Source organism: Episyrphus balteatus, chromosome 1 (genome assembly GCF_945859705.1).
Source record: "Episyrphus balteatus chromosome 1, idEpiBalt1.1, whole genome shotgun sequence".
NCBI classification, from domain to species: domain Eukaryota; kingdom Metazoa; phylum Arthropoda; class Insecta; order Diptera; family Syrphidae; genus Episyrphus; species Episyrphus balteatus.
In genome coordinates, this window is record NC_079134.1 from 120,683,313 (window position 1) to 120,698,662 (window position 15,350).

General features: G+C 31.5%; 1 protein-coding gene across 1 annotated transcript; it reads right to left on the reverse strand.

Moving 5' to 3' along the window:
* Positions 1-1,477: 1,477 nt before the first annotated feature.
* LOC129921558 (PX domain-containing protein kinase-like protein) lies at positions 1,478-14,208 on the reverse strand. Its single transcript, XM_056003444.1, has 9 exons — positions 13,787-14,208; positions 13,433-13,718; positions 5,417-5,816; positions 5,178-5,356; positions 4,816-5,055; positions 4,513-4,745; positions 4,372-4,452; positions 4,090-4,303; positions 1,478-1,695 (listed from the first exon to the last, which is right to left on the reverse strand). The coding sequence occupies exons 1-9, from the start codon at positions 13,886-13,888 to the stop codon at positions 1,523-1,525; spliced, it is 1,908 nt and encodes a 635-aa protein (XP_055859419.1). The 5' UTR covers positions 13,889-14,208; the 3' UTR covers positions 1,478-1,522.
* Between the last annotated feature and the right edge of the window lie 1,142 nt (positions 14,209-15,350).

Genomic DNA, 15,350 nt, shown 5'->3' on the forward strand with positions numbered 1-15,350 from the left:
CCATTTAATATATAAGAAAACAATTTTTATCACATTTATATATATAACAGGTTTATTAACTTAGTAAAAATTATTGCAAACATATTAAAAAAAAAAAAAACAAAAAAAAAAAAAACAAGAAGATAGTTTCTATTAGAGTAGTTTTGTGCTAACACAACATCTGAATATCTGACATGCAAATATATGAATGAACGTTTACTATATATTTTTTTTTTTTAATATTTATGATGTTTTGTTATTTATATTTGTATAAATAATATTTATTATATCTGATAGAGATTTTTTATTTTTGACATCATTAAATGTTTAATTTTATAATAACAATATGCATCCTACTTTTGACATTTTGCAGAATAAAATATTCATTTTATAAGATTTTACATTCATTTGAACCTTAAGAGCTTGATGGTTTTTATTTTTTTAATGATGTGGAAAAAGTAAGTTGTATAGTAATAGTAGTTATGTAAATACGATATGGGAGATTATAGTATAATGTTTGTATGTTTTTTTTATTATTTTTTTTTTTTTTGTATAATATTTGGACATGACTTTTACAATGTATATTATCCATTAGGTTTGTTGTATGTATATAGAAAATTGTTCTTACATTTATATAACTACTTAGTGTACACATTTAACAGTCATCTTAACTAGGTTTTTGTTTGTTTACTACTTTATTTATAGTTTTTTTTTTATATATAACTCATCATAGACACAACTTGGACAATTTAATAAAAACAGTGCCTTGCATAAATTTCCTCCAAAAATATTTTAAATTTTCTAAACTTTGAAAAATGTACAGTAATATGTTTGGCTTAGAGAAAATGCCAAACTTAAAAAAAATAGAAAAAAAAATGCTTAAACATATTGCAGCTGGTTGTAGCAAAAGTTAAGGCGAGGATTTGTTTATTTGATTAAAAAGAAATTGTGAAATTTGATAGTTTTGATTGAATTTGAGAAAGAATTATGTTGCAAATCATGTAGTACCTTTACATTAAAATAAAATAAGCTCAATAAATACAAATTAGTAAAAACAAAAAAATATTACTTGTCCATTGGCAAAAATCTTTAATCTGTTCATCTTAAACATTGGAATAATTATAATTAATTGATGAAATGATATCGAATTACATTCGAAATCATTTATATTGGAATGCCTCAAGGAAATATTAACTTCACTTTGGTGCAGTTACTTTATGAATATGATTATTTTTAAATTAAAGCTTTTGTCTGCATTAAAGAGTATTATGTATGTATATATTTTAATAAAATTTTGTAGCATAAATTAACAATGACTGGTCCTTTTGCGAAACAACAACAAAAAATAAAAACAAAAAACAAATAACCAAAAAAAATTGAGATTACATTGTATAAATAAATTTATTTTTGAATTTATCAATCAGTTTAAATAGATTGGTAAAAGAAATCTATACTCATTAGTACTTTATTTAAGGTTTTTTTTTTTTTGTTCAACTACTTTTGGTCCAAATTTTGGTGTTTTTATTCAAACAGAAAATTATTTTTAATCGTTTGATCGAACTTTGCGCAATGATCCCCGATTAAACTTGGAAATTGATTCCAAAAGAACTGAACGCGATCCTTCTTCATTGACGTTAGGAGCACTCTTGGGCGATAGGGACTGTTCAACGGGAGTTGTTGGTGGTAACGGCGGCGGCACTGCAGGCAATGGAGATGCTGTAATTAAATTAAATGAATTAAGATCCATTAAAGCATGGCAGACTTAAATGTATAATATAACATGATAACAACTGATGCTTAGTTTTTCTTAGACTAAGATACTGATCATAGCTTGACGTTCCTAAACGATGTAAGACCTTTTTAGTTTTCTCGATTTTAAGAAATTTAGGCCAAAAACTCTCAAACTTCAAATTCGCAAAATAAGAGTGATAGAGATCTGGGATTCAAATCTTCTTTTTTCGGGTTTCCGATGTTACTCTTCTACTCTTCAAAAGAGTTAGGAGGCTTCGAATGAGTGAACACAAGTACACACATGTGTATTAGGGCAGTCGTTATATTGAAAAAGTCGGAATTTGTATGCTCCCAAGGACTCATATGGTTGGAAATAAATTTAAAAAAAAATATACCCTAAGTTTCAAGTCTCAGCTTAATTCTAACCCGTGCCTCCAAGCGATTGAAGTTTCTCATGGGAATAACATGGGATTTTGGACCTTCTCCGAACAATTTAAAATTCCAACCAAACTATCTGTTCCAAAAATTTGAAACTTTACAGACTTAAACCTTATAGTTGTAGCTATCATCTGGATTTTTTTTTTTCATTTTTAACTGTTATAATTTTGGAGTTTCAGCAGCTCGGTAAAGAAACCCAATTTTTCAGACTTTTTCAAAAAGTCGTTATTTTTACGTTTTATATCAAAACTTAAAAATATAAACATTTTTATTCACAAATAAGCGTATTATGTATGTATATTAAAAAAAATTATATTTAATTCATAGTTAAATATGTGGCGACAAAATAAATAGTACATGTACCCTAAAATTTCTAAAATGAAAAATGTTCACACTTTTTTAACTTAAAAGAAGAGCTGTTTTATTAATGAGGAAGTAAGAAGACAGATATATTTGATTTATTAAAGAAGAAATTAAGTACATTGAATTTTTAACAAAAAATAACAACAAAATCATTAATAAAGTTCAAGCTTTTTACGACAAAATAAATAGCACACTTCCTAAAAACAAAAACAAATTAACAAACATTTTACCACAGTTAAAAGAAAATAAGTATGATTTGTGTGGGTAACCCTTATTATTTATCACAGCATAAAACCAGCGGTTAAAAGACGTAACAAGACTCCGAAATCGTTCAACAGGTACTGAGTACCAAGCTCGTCGAAATTCCTGCCAAAGTTTGTCCAAATTTGAGGTATCAGATCTATTAATCGCTTTTCCCACGTCACTCTACAAGTCCTCAATAGGATTCAGATCTGGGGACTGGCTTGGCAATTCCATAACACCCGTTTTTTGGACGGATAGCCATTGTTTCACAGACTTAGTCCTATGTTTTGGATCGTTATCCTGTAGAAATGTGCACTTCAAAGGCATTATCTTCTCAGTAAAAGGTAGAGTAGTGTCCCTTAGGATTTCCTTGTATTTAAGGTGGTCCATATAATACCATCTATACGATGAAATGGCCCCACACCATGCCAAGAAAAACATCCCCAAACAAGAATAGTAGCCCCACCATCCTTAACAGTCTATATTTTATACTATGGATCACATTTCAACTGCCCCACGCGGGGAATTTCCATATGGGGCTTTTGGTAGTGTACCAAATTGTATCAACTTTTTTTTGCTTAGGGAATACTTTTTATTGAATTTCGATGTAAGTTGAAGTAGGCATTGTTTTTTGTTTATCATGTTTAGTCTTCCTTTATAATTCAATTTTTTTTTTTTTAATTTTTTGCTACTGTCAATATTGATTGTTTTTGACATAATTAATGATTTGCTAATGTTTGATCCATCATCCATCAGACTGGAGAATAAATAATAATTTAATTAAAGGATTGACAGTAGTACAAAACTTGAAAGTTTTAAATGATAATAGAAGAAAGAGCTGTTAAATTAAAGAAAAACTAAAAATGATAAACAAAAAACAATGCGTACTTCAACTTTCATCGAAATTCAATAAGAAGTATTCCATATGCAAAAAAAATATGATACAATAGTAAACTTTAATACAACTATGAATTAAATATAATTTATTTATTATTTTTATAATATACGCATTTTGAGGAATTCACTTCAAATCGCGGATTGACTCCAAAAAGTCTGGATTTGGAAATGCCATTCTTTCATTAAAAAGTTTGTTAGCTAAAGTGGGAAGATGATACAGTATTTAATTCATAAAACAAAACTACAGAATAGTACAAGAAAATAAAAAAAAATCCCTATAAGTAGATAAAATTTTAAAACTCGTTTAATATCTATGGGAAAATAATCTTTTTCCCTCCAACAGATTTGTAGTCTCTTTTAGATTTTCTTAAAAACTATCGTAATGGAAGTAAAACATTGATCTAAGATCTTGAAAATATAAATTAACATGTTACTTACAGCTATTTCCTGAAGACGGTGGGGGTGTTGAAGCGGTATCGTTTGATACATTTACACTCAAAACACTGTCAGATCTGTTGAATGGTGCTGCTCGTACGGACAATGTTCCCAAATTTCCACTTGTCCCACCGCCACTGGAAGCAGATGGCGTACGTCCATTATTAGCTTGGAGTGAATTTTGCTGTCTTAATTTGGACTGCTTGTGTTCTAATTTCTGTTAATATGAGATATGTTTGAGAACATTTTGTACATAAAAAAACAGAGTTTAATGTTATTAATTACCGCTTTTTGCTTAGACTTTTTGCGCTCCTCCTCCGAACTCATCAGTTCTTGCACACGTACCAGACGTTTTTGGTTTTTAACCTTAAAAAAATTATTAATTTTTTCTGAAGGATTTCAATTAAAAAAAAGGTTTAATTTTACCGATTTTTGTTCATCTCTTAATCGACTTTCACATTTTTGTGTGGCAATGCGAATTTGTTCTTTGGCATTTACGGATAATTTAAAATGTGGTTTAGTTGATCCATCACCTGGACTTGTAAGCTCTCGCAGACTAGGAACATGCTCAGTAAAGAATCGGTGCTCTATCAGTTGATCCAATGTCGGAAGACCAGCTCGACAAGCTTCTTTTGACAAAATTAATTCTAATATATTTTCTGCGAAGAGAATATATAAGAAATAAACATTATTATTTTCAATAAATAAAATACATGTAATGTATATTACTTAAATCTTCGGCGCAATCACTTATTTGACGAGCAACTGATTCTTGTAGTGGATAACCAAAGGTCATTTCAAAGAGTACATGACCAAAACAGTATACGTCAATTATTTCAGCTGAATGGAGTTTACTGTGCTGAACAAAGAATGGACGATAGAATGCTGGAACTCCCAAAATATAGTTTTCTATATCCAAAAGCTTAACACAGTCGTCTTCGATAACAATATTTCCAGAATGTAAATGGCCTAGGATTTAAATTCAATATAAACAAATAAGTAGTAGACAATCCCAAAAAGAATCAGTAGGCAAAGTTAATTTTCAACTGACTATTTTATAAGTTCTCATACTCGTTTTAGTTGAAACTTACCATATGGCATGCCTTTCGCATGTAAAAAAGACAAAGCTTCCAAAATCTGTCGTCCATACAAAGCAATTTGTTTTAATGAGAGCGTAGTTCGTCCCTTTGGATTTCCATATTTATTCAAAAATGGATTTTTTGGAGTTGACATGCAGAGAATATCTTTGAGAGTACCTTGTTTGTGAAATCTTGAACAAAAACACAAATCATTATAAAGCAATCATAAAGTGAAAATGTTTTTAATTTACCTCCTTACAACAGCACTACCATTTTCATTTGATGCTGCATAAACAATCGGATCTATATATGGATGTTGCAAGCCGACAAAACTTTTAAGCACGCTATGAATCTCCTTGTCGTCCATATATTTGTCTGGCCCAAATTCAACCCATTCCAAAACTATTTCTCCAGGTCCGTATAATCCCGAATCTAAGCTGCCACTACCATTACTTGATGAAGCAAAATGCTTTGCTTGGTGCGATTGAGATCCACTCTTTACTAAATGTTTGCTACTAGACTTCTCAGGTGGTTTGGGTGTCACTTTAAAGTAATGTTTTCTTAGACGCCATCCAATTGCGCCCATTGTTTGTCCCAGTAAATAGTGTCCTTCTGTGCGAAGGCATAATGATGCGTTTTGTACTGCTTGATCTGATAGTAAAACGAATTGTATGAAGCATGGTTTTCAGTGTTTGACAAAAAATTAAATTTATTGCTTAATTGTAAGCCAATCTTCTTCTATGCTAAATTGATATGTTTAGATTATTTTTTTAATAAACGATTTCTTACTCAATTCAGTAAACAATTGTACTTAAATTAGAAAAAATTTATTGCACAAATTTAATGCCTTTACTAGAGTGTCCAATTATTTTATGATGATTTTTATTTTTGCTCCTATGTCATCGAAAGAGGTATCAAAAGTTGCGTATTAACGAGTAGCTTTTGAGATCTGTTACGATTAAATAAACCCGTAAATTTAATTTATTTATAGAGTTCAAACTTTAAAGCAGAATAGAAAAGCCCAAAAATAAATTGTTTTTACGAGTTTATTCTATCGTAAGAGGTCTCAAACTTACTTTTTAATTTCGAGATAACTTTTGGGCCTCTACCATAAATAAATAAATAAATACCTTATTTTTATCCTTTAGAGACTTTTAAAGCTTGAAAAGTTATGGTCAAATTAAAAAGTTAGATCATATTAAAAGCTACTCGTTAATACGCAACTTTTGATACCTCTTTCGATGAAATAGGAGCAAAAACAAAAATCATCAAAAAATGACGGGACACTCTAATATACACTGCAGGGCAAAAGTTTGAGTCCACTTTTTGAAAGAAAATTTAATACAAGCACCCAAAAAATGTATTAAAACAAAAATAAGAATGTAGAATTTAAGAAGAACATGAATACAACCAAATATTTTAATAAAAAATTTTATTAGGTATGTATATACTAGGGTGGAGTGAAAAAAACCTTTTTTTCGATTTTTGCGTTAGTCCATGATCTAAAATGTACACAACCAAAATTTTAGTCAGTTATGTCAACATCTTGAGGTGGCGCACTAGACTTGAATGAAAAAAAATATAAATCTTCAGAAGGCAATATATTGTACTTTAAGAAGGTTTTTTGCCAAACCCAGTATGTAAAAAGAATATGTTAAGCTTGTTAATGAAGCTGCAATTTTATTTGTAAGCCCAAGCAAGAGATGGTTACATACAACTAAGATCAAATTCGGGCAAAATTTTCAATTTTTTTGAAACCGAATCTGAATTTTTTAGCCAAAAATAGTACCCAAAGACTGCTAATAGAAACATTTATAATTTTAGCTTATTTGATTTATTGCTTCTATGTCTATTTATGTATTTAATTAAAAAATAAAATTAAAAAAAAAAAATTAAAATCAGTGTTGCTTTTACGTTTTTGAAATAAGCCTCTTTTTCAAGTCAAGTCGAGTGCGCCACCTCTAGATGTTGTCATAATTGGCTAAAATTTTGGCTGTACACTTTTTAGGTCAAGGATCAACGATATATAATACAGGACACACGAAAATCGAAAAATATGTTTTTTCACTCCACTCTAATGTATTTATTAGATTGAGAACCAAAAATTATTATTTTTTGTTTTACGACTTTTAGCTCGTCGCATAAACTCTAGACGAAAATTTGTTTTTTTAAGAATAAAAATATTTAAAATCACTTTTCTGAAAAACTCTAAAACTCTCTTTTAAAAAAGGACAGTAAGAGACAACCAGAGGAAATCACCTTTATACAACTAGAACCGAAAAAAGCCATCAAAACAAAAGATTTTTTATGCAACACGCAGTGTTTATTAACTGAGTCGGAATAAGATCGATGTTAGAAAGGATTAAAGCCCTACCAATAATTATTGGTAGGGCTCTAATTCTTTACAACATAAATTTGATTATAATCAAATTTGAAGCTCACGTTATATTATTCACTATATTATTTTCTTTTGGTGTTTGTTTAGTTTAATTAAGTATATTAATAGGTAACAGAATAGGCTAATGTTAAATTTTTTAATATTAGTTTTTAAAGAAATGGCATTAGTTTGAAAAAATTATTTCATTCCAAAAACAAAATTCGTTGAAAAAAAGACTATAAAGTTGTTAAATTTTAATATTTCAAAAAAATCCTACGTACTTCACTAGAGAATAGTATTTTTAAGTTCCACACAAAATTTCAGCCCAATCGGTTAAAAACTGTAGGAGTAAGTTGGTCGCCCGATGGGAGCACAGGATTTTACTATCATCCTGAACTACACCGCCATTTAAAAAATTTCACATCATTACAAAATTTAACTTTAGCCTATTCTGTTACCTATTAATATATTTAATTAAACTAAACAAACACCAAAAAAAAATAATATTTCTTCTTTGTTTTATACGCTAATGAAAATGACTCTCGATTTCGTGGTTTACAAGGTGTTATTACCTCTTAAAACGAAATTTGATGATTTATTGATGAAACTAGATAACAGGATGTACTTCAAGTTTATTGAGGAAGCGGAATCATCACTATATAGAGCTTACTAGAGTAAAGTTAACCACTTTTTAGAGCAACAGACCTATTTCTTGACGCATAACACCATACACAAAATCAGTATGATCCTTAAAGTTAGAGAGGTGAACTCCTCAACTTAAATTTCATCGCTCACCGTACCGATCTTCCTATATTGTTCGATTTATGCAATCGAAGAGAACGTGAAGACGTGTTCCATTTTCTGGGAGTTTGTCCAATTCTTAAAGAATTCTGCAAGAGATACTTTTGAGTTGATATGCTCAGTTTAGAAGAAACCATAAAACTGATAAATGGAGAACGCAGTTGGAATCTTTTATACTAATATTGTCTGAATGCTTTGCGATACAGAACATGTATAATCAATGAAGGTTTTTAACGTATACAAAAATTGTTTAAATAACTGTAAAATTATATTTTTGAAAGCATTATATTAGTTTTTTTCTTTAGTAAAAATTAAAATGTAAATGTCAGTCTAGTAGACGGCCATCGGCCAAACCAATTTAAGACTTAACATAAACTTAAAAATGAAATTGTGAATAGAATTAAAATTTTTAAGTCAATAAAACTAAACTAAGTAAGATTTAGAGTATAAATAAACTAAAACTTTTTAATTAAAGCTTATTTTAAGTTGTATCCTGGAATCCAGAGACCAAAACCTCAGCCTTCGACAAAAAAAACACATCGGTCATTCCAAAATAACAAAGAGGACATAAATACACTATACATAATTCGATGAAGAAGCAATTAATGTACTGGAAACTTGGTGAGCCTCAAGGGCTCATCATCATTTCACAGACGTAGACGGTAACGGAGAAGACGCGTACGATCTTCTCCGTTATCATCTTTGTCTTTGAATAACTTAGCTACGTTTAATTAGTTTTTCGCGAAACTTCTAGGACATCAACTTTATCATGAGCCCTTAAGACCCAACAAAATATTGCTTCTTCAACGAGATAAACTGTATAACAGCGTTTTTTTTTACGATCATGTTAACAGGTGCCGCTTTGACCTTAAAATAAACGCTTTTGCGAGAGTACTTTCACAGTATGAAATATTCTATGAATTTAATGTAAATGTTTTTTTTATTGTCCCTAAGCAAGTGTATATGTCATTTAAAGTGCAGTTTTTTCATTCTGGCTATAAAATATTGCAATAGCTTTTGTTTAGTTGTAATATAATATAGTTAAGCTAACTAAAGATGCCTCGTGAAAATTTATTTTTAGCTCATTTAATGAAAACAAAATTCTTATCTCGAAATTGTCTTCAAAACAAGATGTATTAAGTTTTTTTTTAGCAACGAATTGAAGATCAAAGTAAAAATAAATACATTACATAGCGCTCGTTTACTTGAATACTGTCATAAAGGGTTGGTGACGTTTTCAACAAGACATAATCCCCAAACTAAAATCCTTAAACCCAAAATTCCCAAACTGAAATCTCCAGCAGCAAAATCTCAAAAGAGAAAAACCCTAAAGCCAAAGTCTCAAAAAAAATATGTTCAGGTAGTGAATCATGCGATCAAATCGCGTGATTTAATCGCATGATTCACTACTTGAACACATTTGTTTTGGACATAATAATTTGCTCTTGTTTTTGGAATGGAAATGATAGCCTAATCCATTTATTATTAGCTTTTTCGTCCTTAATTTCATCTTCATACAATAATCCCATCCATAGTAACTTTTGTTATGAAAATCAACAGACACTTCCATTTATTAATAATTTTAACAAGCTTCAAGTGCATTCATAATTGGGAAACCTACACTATCTCCAAAAAAAAAATCTCAATCGGATAAAATCTCCAGAAAATTTTTGACCACATGGACAAAATCTCAATGGGGAAAGGCATCCAATGGACAAAATCTCCCATACATAATTTTGTCTCCCATTTTCTTCAAATCCCCAAAAATCTCCAATTAGCAAAAACAAAAACGTAATAGAATGATAAAAAAACACTGTAAGTCAAAGTAAAATCAGAACTGAACACGACGAATAAAGTAATCTTTAATCCTGCAGAAAGTCATTTTTTAACTTTAAAAATTGACGGAGAAGGAGCACTTTAGAAACTTATTTTTTACATAGAAAAAAAGATTGATACTAAATTAAAATTGTCATTATTCTGATAGTAAATAACGTTTGAACAGAATAATTAATAGAAATATAAACATTATTTTGGGAAGAAAAATGACTTTATACAGGAAAAAATGCTTAAAATTATTGAAAGAACTTCAGAAAAAAAATTTGTTGGAAGTCGTTCCGATAAATCCAAAAACTGATTATTCCTATCGATTTCTCAGGTCCAAAATAGGGGAAAACAGTCAATGGTGCAGAAGTTTTAAATAATTTTTTGAAAAAAAACCTGCACACTGTAATTTTTATTCAATATTTTCGGCCTGTGCGAAATTATCGCCAAAAATATCCAGGATTTAGTGTTGAAAGACTCGAAACTCGTTACGAAGGCTAATTTAATGTCATTAATTAATGAAAATATAATCCAAAAATTTATTTATTTAAAATAATATATTTTGTTTTTCTAACACTATTTATGAAATTATCACTTCAAAAATAAAAAATTAGACATTGCTTGGATTCTTATTTACTAAGCTTTATAGAAGAGAATTCTTAAAACTTCAAACTCAAAGCGGCACGTGTTAATATTGTCCGATTTTTTTGAAATTTTTTTTGTACACGTTTTAATTGCATAGGAACAATAAAATCGGGTGCTCAGTAAAAACAAAATAATTTTTTTTCTCCCATACAAATAAGGACCACCCTAATACCAAGTATCCTTGCAAAAATTGGATCATTCTAGTGAAACCACTTTTTATATTGGGAAGTTGTTTGTACTCAAAAAGTCAACCATATTCAAACTCAACTCAAACTTTTGGTTATGAATAAAAATACATATATTATCTTAAAACTAAATTTATATTGCAATATAACCAAGTTAAATTGCAATTACACTTACTAGCTACAGTTAGGGTTGCCAACTTTTTTAAGAAGGAATATAGTATATTTGATTTCAGAGACGAAAAAAAAAGAGTATCTACATTTGAAAAAAGAAGAGTACCATTTATTTCAAGTCTTGAAAATGTATTTTTTTTTTTGCTTCTTACAGTACATAACAATTTATTGTGGTTTTTAAAATATGTGTATGACTAAAATTCAAAATTCATATACATTAAGAGCTCATTTTTGATCTTTTTCAACAAAGCCCTCTCCACTTCATATTCAAGACCGAAAATACTCTGTCATCCAATGCTGAAGTGGCAAGAACAGTTATCAATTTAATTCATCGAAATAAAAATATATAAGAAGGTTAACTCAATTTTAAATACCTTGATATTTTACAAGAAAAAATCTTATATTTTGAGGTCTTAAACAAAACAAAGTAAAATAGAGAACAAAATTTAAAATTTTAAGTAAAAAAATTAAATTTTAAGTTTGACTAAGAAACAAACACAAAAAAAAATAGGTCGTACAAAAACAACGACAAAAATTATGGTGTTTTGTAGTCTCTAAATTACAATTGTTCAAATTTAGAAATTATAAGGTCGAATATTTTAAGCCTCGTTTTTTTCATTCAATTCTATCTTTAGAAATATGAAAGTTATCCACCAATTTGTAAACGTTAAGATGCTTATGTTTATGTGGTTGTACACTCAGCCTTAAGTAAAAAAAAGAGTATTTTGACGTACTCTATCACAGTAGTGTAGCTTAGACATCGATAGTTTAACCGATTAATCGATAGTTTGAAACTATCGGGACTATCGATAGTCTGGAGAAAACATCGATAGTCGGTCTTACCCGACTATCGACTTGCAATAAAAGTGCAATCTAAAGAGTGCTGAAGGACGAAATGTTCTGAATTCACTGAATAATTCAGTTAACCAGAGATTGAAACCTTTCAATACTCAGAGTATAAATATGCTCTCCACATCTCAAGAGGCGGATAATGCATCCCAACTACTTCAGAAAGAATATGTGGTATGATTGCTTCCTCAGCTCCCTTACGAACAAAACCAGCTGTACCGGCAAGTGATCCAAGTGAAACTAGTACTTCTGATGGCAGTCATTTAAACGATTTAATTTGTCTACCTAGTCAGCAACGCCATCATGTCACAACACCAGTTAGTGATTCAATAATTGACCTACGTCAGTATTTTGAAAAGCCTGTAATAAACAGGAACGAGTCTATATTGTACTATTGGGATAAAAGTAACAGTATGCTACGAGTTGTAATAAATTTTTATGTTGCCCAGCAACATCCGTTCCATCTGAACGGATTTTTTCGAAGGCCGGCACTATATAAGACTATCGATTGTTTATACTATCGGATTCTTCAACTATCGATGTTTAAGGTACACTATATCACAGTTATAGATTATAGAGTACACATACGTGAAATAGAGTACAATACTCTTTTTTACTTGCTCTATAGGGCAAGTATTGGTTTCGTGTCGAAAAAAAAAAATTGAGGTTTTAATCAAAACCAACATTACGATGATGGAGAATTCCGAAAAAGTGGGTCCCGCAATTCCGTCCGTGCGTGTGTGCGTCCATCTGTACACATTTCCACAGCCTAAACGGGTGGATGGATTTTCTTCAAATTTGGTATAGATGATTTTTATGGAATTCTGAAAGTTGGTTTTTTTTTGTTTTTTTTATATCTCGTTTAGATTGTATACCTCCCATACAAAAAAATACGATATTACGAATTTCTCGAAAACGGCTCTAACGATTTTGATTAAACTTTGTATACGTAATATTTAAAGCATTTAACTGCATTTTTATTTTTCTCAAAAAAGTCAAATAACAAAAAAAAAATTTTTTCATTTAACAAAATTTTGCCCTAAATGTCGGCTCTTCCCCAATATAAATTTTTTAAAAATTTAGATCCAGCTTTTAAAATCTACAAGTAGACTAACATAAAAGTGCTTTGAACTGCAAGAGCAAGTACGTGCAACCCCAGTCGTGCATTTTATTAGAGTACGTACGATATAACGTTTCTTACATACAAACTAAAGACCTATTCAAATACTTATAATTTTGTGCTATCACTTACACCCAAAAATTGCGGTGAGCTCTTAGTCTAAGACCATTTATCAATTGCGCTAAGTATAATTTTGTTTTTAATCTATTTAAGGTACCTATGACTAATAATAAATAAAAAATGTTCATATCAAATATATATGTGACATTGATTAAATGGAAAATTTTATCAAATTTACCGTGAAATGATTGTGAATAACTGTCCGGGTCAACGAAGCGCTTCGCCGGCAGCGATGATGCTAGTATTGGATTCATTAGGACCGTGTCTATGTACTCTTGCAATTGTTGTCGCCGTTCAGCTATGAAATCAGGGCGCATATTACCAATGAGTTTCTTACCAGGCATTGGCAATACAATACCAGAAGGTTGCAGATGTCGATTGAGTTCAGCAAAGTCATTGTAGCGCCTTAAGATTTTCCAACTGTTTTCTTTTAATGGTCCCCGTTGCAGGCGCAAAAGATATTCCTATTAATTAATAATGCAAGAATACTTTAACAACAACAACAAATAGAAAATTAATAAATTCTACGAACCGTATGTCCATTCACAGTCTGAGCTGTTTCTATGAAACAATTTACTTGTAGGGTGTCATCTAGCGTGATTTTTGTTTCGTGTTTCTGTTCAAATATAGCCATTGGTTGTCCAAACAAAAAGCGAAAACATTTTTGTGCCTCGTAGGTGAATTTTTTTTTTCAACGCAAACCACCAATGATGGTGGACAGACACACCAAAACAGCAGGTGTTTTTTTTTTCGTATCTCTAGTTCGGAAGAATACTTGTTTTCAATTACAAATACTTTGTAGGAATTAATATATTTTCTTTAGTTAATTTAAAATGGAAATAGAATAATGAAATTGAGATTTTAATTGGAAAAAATGATTTTCACCAAACCCTTGTACAATTTTGTAGGTATGTTGGTTGGGTTGGATATTTTTTTCTATTTCATTTTCTTTTTTATCCTGATTTTTTATTACTTTGACATTTGATTTGTGACATTTTAATTTAATTTTCTTTGTGTTGGCAGCAACTATTTGATGGCTGCATTCAGTCGTTTGAATTAAGCTGGGTACACAAGAGAAGGGAAGCAGCCGTATTTTTCGGAAGCGTTTTGGGCGCGTTTGGGACGCGTTTTGGACACGTTTCAGACGCGTTTCAGACGCGTTTCGGACGCGTTTCAGGCGCGTTTCGGACGCGTTTCAGACGCGTTTTGGACGCGTTTCAGACGTGTTTCGGACGAGTTTCAGACGCGTTTCAGGCGCGTTTCGGACGCGTTTCAGATGCGTTTCGAACGCATTTTAGAAGCGTTTGGACGCATTTCAGAAGCGTTTTGGACGCATTTCAGAAGCGTTTTGGACGCGTTTCAGGCGCGTTTTGGAAGCGTTTCAGACGCGTTTTAGAAGCGTTTCAGACGCGTTTCAGGCGCGTTTCAGACGCGTTTCGGACTCGTTTCGGACGCGTTTCAGACGCGTTTTGGAAGCTTTTCAGATGCGTTTTCGAACGCGTTTCAGATGCGTTTCGGACGCATTTCAGAAGCGTTTTGGAAGCGTTTCAGACGCGTTTCGGACGCGTTTCAGAAGCGTTTTGGACGCGTTTCAGATGCGTTTCGGACGCATTTCAGAAGCGTTTTGGAAGCGTTTCAGACGCGTTTCAGGCGCGTTTCGGACGCGTTTCAGACGCGTTTTGGAAGCGTTTCAGACGCGTTTTGGACGCATTTCAGGTGCGTTTCGGACGCATTTCAGAAGCGTTTTGGAAGCGTTTTAGACGCGTTTTGGACGCGTTTTGGAAGCGTTTCAGACGCGTTTTGGACGCGTTTCAGAGGCGTTTCAGACGCGTTTCGGACGCGTTTTGGACGCGTTTCGGACGCGTTTTAGACGCGTTTCAGAGGCGTTTTGGAAGCGTTTCAGACGCGTTTTGGACGCGTTTCAGAGGCGTTTCAGACGCGTTTCGGACGCGTTTCAGATGCGTTTCGGACGCATTTCAGAAGCGTTTTGGAAGCGTTTCAGACGCGTTTCGGACGCGTTTCAGAAGCGTTTTGGATGCGTTTCAGATGCGTTTCGGACGCATTTCAGAAGCGTTTTGGAAGCGTTTCAGACGCGT